General features: G+C 39.1%; 1 protein-coding gene across 8 annotated transcripts in view; it reads right to left on the bottom strand.

Annotated features, from left to right (window-relative positions):
* The window catches only part of shisa6 (shisa family member 6), an 86239-nt gene that overhangs the window by 60521 nt on the left and 12591 nt on the right, over positions 1–13127 (bottom strand). For all 8 annotated transcript variants that reach the window (XR_013289154.1, XM_077550304.1, XM_077550306.1 and 5 more), the window contains exon 4: positions 7977–8075. Coding sequence is in view for 7 of the 8 variants with exons in the window: in XM_077550304.1 (XP_077406430.1) it covers positions 7977–8075 (99 nt within the window). In the remaining variant the exon portion in view is untranslated. The remainder of the gene's footprint in view (positions 1–7976; positions 8076–13127) is intronic.

Genomic DNA, 13127 nt, shown 5'->3' with positions numbered 1-13127 from the left:
AGACGTTTGAAGTATTGGCTCACTAAAACACCTTAAATTACCATAATTGTGCTGGGATGGATCCCAAACAGTAAAAAGCCCCAATAATCACAATAATGTGTTCTAATCATTTAATGGGTAAGACACGAGGAGTGAGATTCATCACCTTGTAAGACAGGTGGTATCTTTTTCTATTTTTTAAGAGACTGCATTATCTTTTTCTATATTTCCATATTTTTGTTCTTCTTTATTCTTGTTTTTGTCTTCTTTTTTTAACATTTATTTGTGGGGGTGAGGTGAATACCCATCCACACTGCTGGACAGCAAAGTACACAGCTGTAAAAGTAAAATAAAATTCTACGTAAATAATAGTATCACTTTGGAAAAACACAGCCTATATATAGCACAAGTCGAAGCCACCCAAAAAAAATAAATAAAAATCACACAAGCCGGTAGCAGGTGGCTTTGAAAGGAGTCATGCAGCTAACATCTCTGCTGGAGTTTTGTGACAGCAGCCATGAAATATCACATTTCAGATCAAAGACAAGCTATATGATAAGATAAGATAAGCAATATGTGCACTTTGTTATCCCATTAATAGAAATTGTGACCAACAAATGGTTTTCATTAACTAAAATGAGCATTTAAATGAATACTCAATGATAATTCATTTATCCCCCTAGGCTGTTCTGCAAATTAAATACAATATTATATAATTGTAAGCAGCTTTTAACTACTGAATATAGTGGAAGGATGTGATTTTTGAAATGTAAAGGTAAGGTAGGCCTACTGTATATCTCACATATAAATTGTACAGCAAAACCGATTCTCTGCATTTAACCCATCCCCAAAGAGCACTGCCTTTAATTCCTCCTTAAAACAGAAGGAAAATATTAATTTATGCAAACTTTGTTGCCTGTTAACAAAGTCCATGTCTACCAAGCAGTAAAGTTTAGCTCAGTTTGGAATGAGGCAGTTTTGCAGCAGCCAAAATGTTCTGTGATATTTCCTGCCACATTTTTGTTAGGTACCAACTTCGATTGTATGAGTGGTAGTAGTACACAAAGTATTATGTATGAAACGCTAGTGATAGAATAGAATATGGAATATCATGTTATCAACTGTGAGCAATTTGTGGCCCAGGCAGCAACACAACAAAATGGCGTTGCAATGTCAAGGCAGCAGTTTCAATAGTGAAAGTGTAAAACAACAATAATAAACAATCATTCCTGGACTTGTACAACATATGCACGTTCACATATTCATTTACCATTTACCCACCAAATCCATTTGAATGTATTACTAATCGTACTTTTGCCAAAAAACACGTCATGGTCCAAAAAATTAAAAATACAATTTGATCAGCCGCGTCAACCTACAGAAATGTTTTCATTTTTACTTTACTTTAACCTTCAGGATCCCTCGCCATACACTGGTCAACAGCAGAACCAAGGGTGTTTTTTCAGAGACAGGATTTTGTAAAATCATTTAATTTTCGTCTCGTCTTTGTTCATGAACTAAAATGTCCATGGATTTTACTTTTTTATTAACTCATTCACTCCCAGCCATTTCTACTGAAGCAAGCCCTTTCGCTTACAGCTGTTTTAGTGGGTTTTGACTGATTTGCAAGGTCCACAGAATATTCTGTTCTATTGCTATCAAAACAAGGAATGAAAAAAAGGGATTAGAGTCTCTTCTTTCATCAGAAAAAAAACTATATTTGTATCTGTCTTTGCAGCAATTAGCATTAGAATATAGTTTCTTGGTTTGAATGGGTTAAGTGAAGTACATTTTCGTCTTGTCTTCATTAGTCAGCGGAAATGCATACTAATTTAGGCCCCGTCCACACGAAAGCCAGTTTCAATGTATCCTCACAAGTTTCTTACCGTTTAGGCCGTTCGTCCACATGACGGCGCGGTTTCGGAGCTTGAAACCAATCACTTTTAAAACCGGTCTACAGAGTTGAAAGATTTCAAAACGCGCCCCGTACGCGTCCGCCTGGACGCCGTATGCAGGATACTCCTCCAGTGATGACGTAATGGTCGCAGCTCGATGACGACGCATTGTCGTTATTTGATGACGTATTCAAATTCTCGCGTGACCGCCTGTCTGGCAACAACAATGGCGGATAGCCGTGTCGTAGTTGTTTTGTGCAGCCTCCTTAGCTTGCTTTTTGTTTTTGCAGCAAAATATTTTGCTTCTTTATTCCCGCGTTCACGCGGTGTTGTACTTGAATCAGCCGCCATTGTTACTTCTCCTGTGTTCGTCTTTTTCATTTTTTTTTTTCATACATGCAAAGCCATGTTTGTTCTGTAGATTGCAATAAAGTTAGGGAAAAAAAGTGTTTGTCGCTGATTCTTCTTCTACGCTTTCAGCTAACTCCTTGTGGCTGCGCTACAGCGCCACTCCAGACTTGGCATATACATTACAGCCGTTAAACGTCCTCTGTCTTCTTTTGGACACACGCAAGTGTTGAAATGCTTCGGTGTGTACGAGATTTGTTTGAGGAACAAAGCCGGTTATTGTTAATTAATGAGGGTTTTAGTCTAGTTTAGTATTCGTCCGGAGAAAAATTTGCGTTGACGAAAATATTTTTGTTTTTAGTTTTCGTTAACCAAATTAACACTACGTGTAGCCACAGAGTGTATTGCCTATTTGTGATATAATACTAATTTGGGGAAACATCCTTGAGAACAGAATAAACGAGATATGCTTGCAGGAAGGCTGACAGGAGCTAAAGGCAGGCAGCTCTCAGATTTGAAATTGGAGTTATCAACCATCCCCCACCCCCTCACCAGCACTCAACCTATTTTTTTAGTATCCTGTGCAACTTTGTTTTGTATATCAGCAAGCAGATGTGGAGCATCCAGCTGTCATGATGCTTTCGGAACACCCTGTGACCTCACCTGTCCTCCCTGAGGGGTATCTAGCCTCACACACACTCACACACCAAACACATTCTCTATCAGCCTGTATAATTTAACAGAACAAACATAAACTAAGCCAGAAGAAGACATCATGCCTACAAAACCTGATTCTGTCAGTGTGGCAAATATAAACACTATAACGTGCTTTAAAAAAAACTGGAGGAAGCAGAAGAAGTTTATGGTTCTGTGGCGTTGGATATGCAGTTGCTTTTTTTTGCCTTTCCAGTTTTGGTTGGGCTCAGCCAGAGAAAAACAAGCTGTGCAAACCTCTTCAAAAAATAATGAAGCTCCACTATGATTTATATTCAACCTGACTGCCTACTTAGTGCTCACCTCATTCTGACTTCATCTCTTATCGACTGTCCACGTCAACCCACATTGATAGGATAGATGCATGATAGAATTCCTAAACCTAATCTGGATACATAAATGGATAAAGCCAGAGACAGATAAAGTCATTTACACACAATTTCCAAATCATAAAACTCGGGCAGATAAATGATTTTATTTTTGATTAGACGGTCTCAGGAGAAATAAAAAGCAAAGTGGAAGAGAGACTTTGTTAAAGTGTTTCCCTCTTCCAGCATGTAGTGAAACAGATACACAGATGAGAAGAGTCTTTTATTGATTTAGGATTCAATCCAGTCATACCTGCCTTGAGGTGCAAGATCTTACACAGAAGAGTCAAAGAGCTGAAAGCTGTCACTAATACTTGACATCCTTTTCTTCACCAGAAAATACATTACCATTTTTTTTCTTTTATTGTTTTTGTGAAGCAGAATCAAAGGCTACTGGCAGATTTTGCTTCTCATACTGTAAGCTAAAATGCTAACAAGGGCCCCATGCTGACAAGAGCAGAGTTTGGCTTTTGTATTATGTGTACCGAGGGAGGAATTTCTTTATAACAAACATGATTCATACAGCGTAATCATGTTTTTGTGTTGTTATTCATTCCTGGTAGAGGGGATTGAGTGTAAAGAAAAACAACAGGCTTTATTCCCCCCTGCTTCTGTTATTGCCTGCATATGGGAAGCAACAAATTTCATATGAAAATAGGGTAAAGCTCCAATGATTCATACTGTACCTAATTTGAAATTGTGTTCAAGTGTTTGTTTGTTTGTTTTTAGTTGAATGGGTATTGTTTGTCTGGAGAGAAAAAAAAGTCGCAAAAGATTGGAAAAAGTGAGTTTTATGATGAAAGTAATTGTCAATTTCACGGTTTTTACAAATTTAAAATTATTCACATCACTGACAGTTTTGACAAAACGAGCACCATTTTAAATAGGAATGGGTGAATTCTGATACCAGAACCCATTTCACGGTATCGGTACTCGGGACAGAAATCAATACTGGTACCGGCCCCCAATCTTGTGGCCGTTTTTTGGTCAGGAACTAAAGGCTGAAATGGTTATTTTGCATTTATTTATTATTATTGGGGGCTTTAATTTTAAGTAGGCATGTTTTGGCCACCTACATTTAAGAACAATGCGAGTTGCCCAACAAGTCTGCTTGATTTACAATGTGTGCGTAAATTAGTACGCAAGTGCTTCAATGGTCATTAATGTACATTGAGTTTAATGTTGCCTGTACTATTCCAACTACATGTATTATGTCTTCAGCTAATTAGCATTGAATAAACAACCCTAACCCATGCAATTGCTTATGTTGTTGTTGTTTTTTTTGCACAGCATTATCAACTACATAGTCTTTGTCACAACACAATGTTGTGCTTTGTTTTCTTCAAAATAAGCTTTTTTTTCTTTTTCTTTTTCTTTTTTTTTACAATGTCGTGTGTTTCTATTCCGTATCATGAGCTTTTTTTTATAGTGCCAACTTCCCCACAATATTGTGATAGTTATCGTATCAGGTTCATATCGTGATAACTATTGTATTGTGACATTTGGATATCATTACATCTCTAAAATTAACACAAAAAAGTAATTCAAAAAAGTAGTTAAAAACTAAGGAGAAAATCTTTGTACTGTGCTTTTGTACATGGCTGTGCATTGGGATGCCTCAATTCCTCAATATAGTGCAAAATTAGATTACATTTACACATTCATTTAAAGTTTTTTTCCCCAGGCAGTATACATGCTGCATATCACCATGAAACATTAACTTTAAAAAAATAAAGAAAGAAAAATTTGGCTTGTTTATCCACCTGCGCTTTGGAGAGCCAAAACACATATTTTCGAAAAGTGGTCTCAAAGTGGAGACTAACACAAAGTACATCACAATCACTCTCAAGATAATGAGCTTGATAACACTTGTAGTTACTGTGAGCAGTGGTGGCATATTACATAATATGCACAAAGTGAAGTTTTTTGTTTTTTTTTAAAGGACACTTCTGGATACAAGAGAGAGGACAAGTTGGTGCCAATACTAGCACGGTGTGTAATTGCGGTGCCTTTTTTAAAAACTCAGTATGTATAAACATACCCCAACTGCCTAGTTATAATTAAGTGCCCATATTAAAACAATTATTTTATTTATTAGCTATTTACATGTACACTTTGTGTCCCGGGCTGGACTGGCACAAGTAATCGGCCCCGGTATTTTTACTTAGGCCTGCTGGCCCAGCCCGATTCCTGGCCACCCTTGGCTACTACATAGATTTAATTTTTTAATCGTAATTTATCGTCAACAGTTAACTCACAATTAATCACAAATTTTATATCCGTTTTTAATGTACAATAAAAATAAATATTTTTAAAATAAATACGTTTTCATACTCTTGTTAACATAAAAGTGGAAACAAATGTTAAACTAATAGAAATATGGCTGCATCTATTAGTCATTGACATTGTAATTTCATAATAATTCATAAAATTGAGTTAAAATTAAAAAGATGTACTGTATTGTCAAAAAAAAAAACTAGTGTGATATTGATTTATGTTGAGGTCATTTTTCTGCCACTAGATGGCATAATTGAATCTGTGAGACGGCGACAGCTCAGGGCATTTTTCTTTTCATAGAGCTATCTAATCTTTAACATGAAGTAACTTGTGAAATTCTGCACATTTTTAAAATTGTAAAATACAACTTGACCCCAGTCTCCACAAATATATTATTAAATGTATTACTGCTAAATCTCCTGCAACTGGAATTCCCCCAGTACAGGCTTTCCAAGTAAGGGGCAGTCATTAATCCCGCGTTGAAAAAAATTGTGGAATCTTAAATCAACTCAAAATGAATGTACTAATTTTGACACCCTTAGTGAATTTATATTCACCTGTATAGTAAAAAATTATATTGATTTTAAAAGATGAAAAATAGCAGACTTGTGGTTTACATCACTATTCCTCTGTGTGCATTCCAAACTCCACATATACATCCATTGATGACTTTTGAAAAAAAATAAAAGAAAAAAAGTTCCAGTAATACAAATCTGCCTGAAGCTAAAAATCAAAGTTCCAACATTAGGCCCAATGGTCGTTTTCCAATGGTAAACTGCACGTAATAAATTAAAGACGATCAATTAAAGCATAGACAGATCATCAGCTGCTGTCATTGGAGAGATGAACAGAAAATCAGGAGGTTTGATAGTTAGGAGTAAGATTACAAATATAGCTGTGCCTTTTAGAGAGGAAATAAACGTTTTGTTGTTTTATATATATATATATATATATATATATTATTTTTTTTTTCTTTACCAATACCAATACCAGTCAGCCCCAATGAAACATTACCTGCAGTCTTACTGTGGCACAAGCATTTCCAAATAAACCTTGGAAAACAGTCTCAAGCAAAAGGGGGCGGGTGGGTGTCTGGGGATTTGGGGGTGGCGGGGGCTGGGTTGTGGTGGCTGGCGGGTGGGGGGGGGGGGGGCTATGGGCCGTTAGGGTGCCTGATGGGCCTGCCGTGCCCCGTTCTGCTGTGTTGGGCTTGGGGCGCGGGCCGTGTTGGGGTGGGGGGCGCTCCGGGCTCCTGGGTTTGCTCTCCGGCCGGTGGCCCCTGTGGGGCCCGGGGGTTGTGCTTTGGCGCTGCTGCGGCCTGAAGGGCCCTGGGGGGTTGTGCTTGCTCTGTCCTGGCCGGGGTCGACGGCTCCCCTCTTTGGTGGAGGTTTTCATGCATGGCAGATCCACCACACCAGCATCTACCAAAATTCAAACACAATCTGCTTCTTCCTCTGGTCGTTGAATCAGTGGAGGCTGATGTCTGTGGATCTCACTCTGCTTCATCTATCCTTTCTTCCTTTCCTCAGTCTTTCCTTTGGTCTCTTGAGGTCTCCCAAATGTGTTGGAATTTAGATGTTTCTGGGGTTGGTGAAAGATTCTGGTTGGTAACCCGGCGGGTAATAGGTGATGTCTGGTCGGTGCTGGATTTCAATTTTCTTTCTTTTCTTTGATCCTTCCTCGGGTCTCCTGACAACTTCACGACTCTAGCGGGATTCTGAAGTATTCGGTTTAGGTGAACGGTATAGGATTTTTAATGGTTTTAGGTGAATTAATGAACACACACTCACACGCACACACATACACACACACCTGCACATGCACATACTCACGCACAATGATGATGTCATGTCGAATCTGTAAGAATACCGAATGAACAATACTGAGCTCTCTCAAAACAAAACAAAAAAAGGATCAAGCAAAAGGGGCTGTTCCTTGCAATTCCCCATGTGGTGACACACAGGGCGTTTGATTTGTTAGAGCCAAAATGGATGGGAATAAATCAGAGCTTGGACAACATGGCTGCATACTAATCAATGTATTACCCAAGGGATAACTGTGGTCCCTCACTAATGGCTGTGTGCTCATTCGTGCACGCGGGAAGGATGTCCACCACTTTGCATCACCTTCTCTCCCATCAGTTGTGTGTGTGTTGTGTTAGTTAGCATGGTATTTAATTGTACAACAGTGGCAGAAATTGATGGGGATTATTCTGGAGGGAAATTGAATCAGGAAACATTTCACTTCCATTAATGTCTCACTGTTGATTGCGTAGGTCACAAAGTGGAGAGCCGCTTTCGTCTTTTAACCATACAGTTGGTACATATACAATCCTAGAGCATGGGATGTACAATATTCTAAACACAGTTTCAAGAAAGAAAAGAAAGTTAGTTACCTTTCTGAGGACCTCGCCCCAAAGTCACAAAGCCAGAGGAGATGAAATTGTGAAGGTCTGCACCACCACTGCTTCGCACACTCTCTTTGCCATAGTGACCTGTTTCGACACAGATGTGGAACCATTTACTGTACGTACACACCTAAAAAAAAAACTGTGTCTTAGAGATGGGCCAGGCGGAATAACAATTTGGTGGCAGAGAGTCGATCTAAACCTTACACCTGCTCAGACCATGTCTAAAACCGGCACAGGGTAAAGTAAACAGCTAGTCTGCCACGATGAATTTCATTCATAAATATGTGAATAGCAAGGGATAATTGACTCATTAAGCCATTTTCAGCAATAAAAAGTTAATAAATTATCTAGAATTAATTTGATAAATTCATTATTTTTCATGTACAATTAATACCTATAAAAACACGTTTTTCCACTTGCTGTCAACTGAAGATGACATCACCTGTGCCAAGGAAACAGGCAACAACCAATCACGCCTCATCTGTTTTCTGAGATTGGCCAGCAAATAGAGCCATGATTGGTCGTTACCTGTTTCCTGAGCACAGGTGATGTCATCTTCAGTCGACAGCAAGTGGCAAAATTAGTTTTTAAGGGTATTAATTGTTCATGAAAAATAGTGACTTTATCACGTTAATTATAGATAAATGATCTTCTTACTGTTGAAAATGGCTCAATGAGTCAAGTATCCCTTTAACTCTTTTACCGCCAAAGGTTATCCAAAAAGACAACCCCTACTGTGCCAGCCAATTTCGAGCATTTTAACTTATTTTTCAAGGCAAACAGAATATTGTGTGCTTTGACTACATAAACATGGTGGGTGCCATATGAAAGATTGGATTCCATTCTCTCATTAGAAAAAAAAGTATGAGCTAATTCTGTTCTTTAGTAATCAGCACTTAAAAATAGGTAATTTGAGTGACAATTAAGCGAAAATTGAAAAAAATAAGGAGAAAATTAGCTTTTTGTGAAAAGATACATTTTCTACACAACAGTGACTTTGACACTAATATTTTTTGTCTAGTGTCACTCTGTGAATTAGATTTAAAGGTCCCATAGTATGAAAATGCACTTAAGTGGGTTTTTTTTATCAATAGTATGCATCCCCGGCCTATCTACAATCCAACCAGGTATGAAAAAAGTCCGTCAGCGACTTCTTTAGCTTTCTCCTCCTTTCTAAAATGTGTGCTTCAAACGGGCAGATTAAACTCCCGTGACTTAGTGACGTCAAAAAGACACGAAAGTTCACTCGACCCAGCCCCCTCGGGTTAGTGGCACCACCTCTGGTAAAGGTTTGTCACGCCCACTGAAATTCGAGAAGCTGGCTGCTTCTTTCTTCGTCTCTCCCTGCTTGCAAAAGCTCCGTGGAGAGGGGAAACAATTACCAGGAAAAAGTGGTTGCTTCCTTCGTCCTAAGTCTTTGAGAAGACAGTGAATTAATTTTAATTTTGAAGGACGTATACCGACATCATTTCTCAAAGGACTGTTTGTCGTGTGGAGGTTGTTTGGTTACAAGAGGTCAGATATGATAAAGGAGACGGTGGTTGGATAATATGAAGCGGTTGCGTATTGTTTTGCAAAGATACAATCCGCAGTGGTTAATTTGCCGTGACTGGCAACTCGCCACCTAGTTGACCTGACATTGTGATGCTAACCGGCCGCTAAGTGGTCTAGACGAGACAGCTTTCACGTTGCGACTGCGCAGTGGCCTAAATATGCACATTCGTGTTATTCATAACCACTTGTGAATGTCTACAAGCATTCACGGCAAATCGGAAACATTCACGGCAAAATAACGGTTGCGGGAGATTTGCCGGTTCACGGCAAAATAACCATTGCCTAAACATTTACAAACTAACGCTACAACATAGTCTCTGTAGTAACGTTAGGCTACTTTTTCTTATGGTAAAACGTTATGCCACTTTTCCACATATTAAAATAGTTGACGTCAATTAACGTTAATGGCGGTACTCATTGGGATTTCCTTTTTTTTTTTTTTTTTTTCTGGAGAGCTCAGTATGGTTCATTCGGTAATTTTACCGATTTGACATGTCATCATCATTGCTCTTTTTTTAAATTTAATTAATTTTTTTATTATTTTTTGGTATGTGGGTGAGAATGTGTATGTGCGTGTGTGCGTGCGTGCGTGCGTGCGTGCGTGCGAGTGTGTGTGTGTATTCATTAGTTCACCTAAAACCTGTTTAAAAAATCCCATAACGTTCACCTAAACCGAACATTGGGATTTCCATTCCATTAGCTGCTTTGACCACAACGGCGCAGAAAATTATAGAATTTAGAGAAAAACTATTGATGCTGAAATAAGAAAATTTCGACCATTTTAAGTTTAACAATGGCTCAAAACGGTTACTCAATTACTAAAATAATTGTCGACAAATTCAATAATTGATTAGTTGTGCATTCATTTTGATACCTCTTCAATGCAGGTTTCTCAAATATCCTGACCAGCAATGGCTGTATAGAATACCATATCCGTGATGGAAGGTGTAGACATGCGTGCAGGTGTTTTTATTTTTGATACGCACAACAACTTGCAAATTCATGCACTTTAGCACAAGCCTACCACCCACTACAATCCTCAATAAAAACAAAGTAGGACCATTAAATCCTCCGACACGCTTAACAAACAAAAAATATATGCTACCCTATGCATTTGGCCACGCAGAATTGCATGGCATCCAAGCAATTACTTTCACCCACCCACACACCTGTGCACTTTGAACTCAAATCTTTCCACCACAGTTAATAATTTAAAGCCTTTAAAATGACAGCCTGCAGTGTGATTCTCCCCTGTGTGCTGGCGGTTGTCATTGGCGTATGTCACCCGAATCATTGGTAGGCTACTGCACGACCCACTACGACGGCGCTTGAATCTAAAAGACCCTTCAAAAGGAATGCCCCTCATCCCACTATGCGTGTTCTCATCTTATTAAGGTGAGGCTGCTTGGTGTGCCTGCGGCAAAAGGGGCTACGCACTATGAATTCAATGTCCTTGCTACAAAGGAAATCACGATTTTTCACCTCAACAATGCCATGAAATCGAGCATGCAGTGCATGAAGTGGCTGCTCTGTGGTTTCATATAGTAATACTTCATCTGAATTCCACGCAGGACACCCGTAGCTCTGTAATACCTTTGAGAGAGTGAAAATGTGAGTATTGATATCTTTTTTTTTTTATAAACCCTGCTGGCTGGGGTACTGTGCGGCTGTCCTTGGGGAGGTATACCAAACTCCAAGGTCGATTTAAGATTGAACACAGCAATGCGGGAATACTATACATGGATTACTGATTTTAGAGCAGATCTGCTGGGATGGACATGCAAACGTGCACAAAACGTTCACAAAGTTTTGCATCATTCACATGGAAGCCCACCCTGCTATATTGTCTTCCAATAAAACTAATGCAGGAAGTGCTGCACATGCAAACTCAGCGGGCCAAAGCTCCCGCTGTATAATAAGGGCCAATAATGAGATCTAGGAAGGGAAACAAATTAGTGGAGGCCTCTCAGGGTGTGCACTCTAGTTAGTTTCCCCCTTTGGTGTCGTTCAGTTGGACAGGTGTGAACACGGCAAACAAACATGCACCAAATCAATTGCAATTTGCAAGAGGTGATCTCAGATTGGTTCCAAACTTACTGTACTGCAGTTTGCATGTTTTATAAAAAGATCATAGACGAGTGCGTTAATAATCTTCTATGATGTAGCGTGCGCGACAACATTAGCGATAGCATGAGCAGCTAACACGATGAAGCGGGGTGTTGATAAGCTTCCACCATGCTTGAAAATCATTATGGTGACATAACTACGAATGACATTTCAATAGATTAGACCTGTAACTTAATAGACACGTCTTTGGCTTTGCATGTGTGCTCAATGGAGTATTTACTGCCTGTTTTTTATTTAATGTCTGAATTTAGAACAACTTTTCAATGAATGAGGATAATGTGATAGAGTTTTAAAGCGTAGCCTGATAGATATTTCAGATATACAGCGGAACAGGTTTCCCTAATCCTGGTCCTTGAGGGCTGGAGTCCTGCAGATTTTAGATGTTTCCATACTCCAACACACCTGATTCCTTAGAATCAGCTCATTAGCATGGTCTGCAGAAGCCTGAAAACGATCCTGAGATTGGAGGGCGGAAAAATATCAAACCTGCAGGACTTCAGCCCCCGAGGACCATGATTGGAGAAACCTGCAGTGGAACCTCAATTTAATGGATCCGGAAACAACAGACCTCAGATTCAGATTGTTTCCAGTCCACTCAAAAAGAACCTTCTAAAGTAGCTCTGTGCAAGATAATACATGCCTCAATGTTGAGGCTTTGTTGTCAGTGGTGATGTTCTTATTCTCACCAAAGTCAATGGCTGCTTCTCAACATGAAGAACAAATTTCAGAACAAGAACGATTCTTACAAGTATGATTCTTACTAAGAATGTACACAAGAACGTTCTTCCTAAGAACACAAGTCCCTTTGTAAATTGGAACGGCTGTGTACTTGCTAACTTCCCTTCCGACTCTGACGTATTTCTGTAATATGCATCCTGGGATATTTCACTAGCCACACCTTCACAAGTATCAACTGATGCAGCTTTAGTTTAAGTTAGCTAACAAGAACGACATCCGGGTATTCTGTACATTCTTGGTTTATTTGTGCGTTCAATTGGAACAATAATGTAACTGACGTTTCACAAGATCACAAAGACGTAAGAATAGACAAGAATGCAAATTGAGAATCGGCCAATCAACATGGACACGTTGGCAGCCATGTTGGGTAATGGAAATAGACATTAGCTTAGCATCGTCGTATCTATTCATAACTATGGCTATTGTTTACTCAGGCACTAGCTCAACATATTTTTGTACAGTACACACACAGTAAATTCTGTAGAGTACATTTGACTCTATTTTAAGTGGGACCAAATAGACTCGGTTTTAGAGTAATATTTACACTTGGAAGAGAGTAAAATAAATAATTGAAAAATAAATTTTAAAAAGTCACTCAAGGGCTGAGGAACAAACTCACGACATTCAGCTTGAGAGACAGCTGATCTACTTCCTGAGCCACGCAGTTCCTGATGTGTTAGCTCAGGTCAGCTGGAATCTTCCTAACTCCAAGAGCAG

Source organism: Vanacampus margaritifer, chromosome 18 (assembly GCF_051991255.1).
Source record: "Vanacampus margaritifer isolate UIUO_Vmar chromosome 18, RoL_Vmar_1.0, whole genome shotgun sequence".
Lineage (NCBI taxonomy): Eukaryota > Metazoa > Chordata > Actinopteri > Syngnathiformes > Syngnathidae > Vanacampus > Vanacampus margaritifer.
The sequence above is the reverse complement of the archived record's forward strand: the minus strand, read 5'-3'. Positions and strand labels throughout refer to the sequence as shown.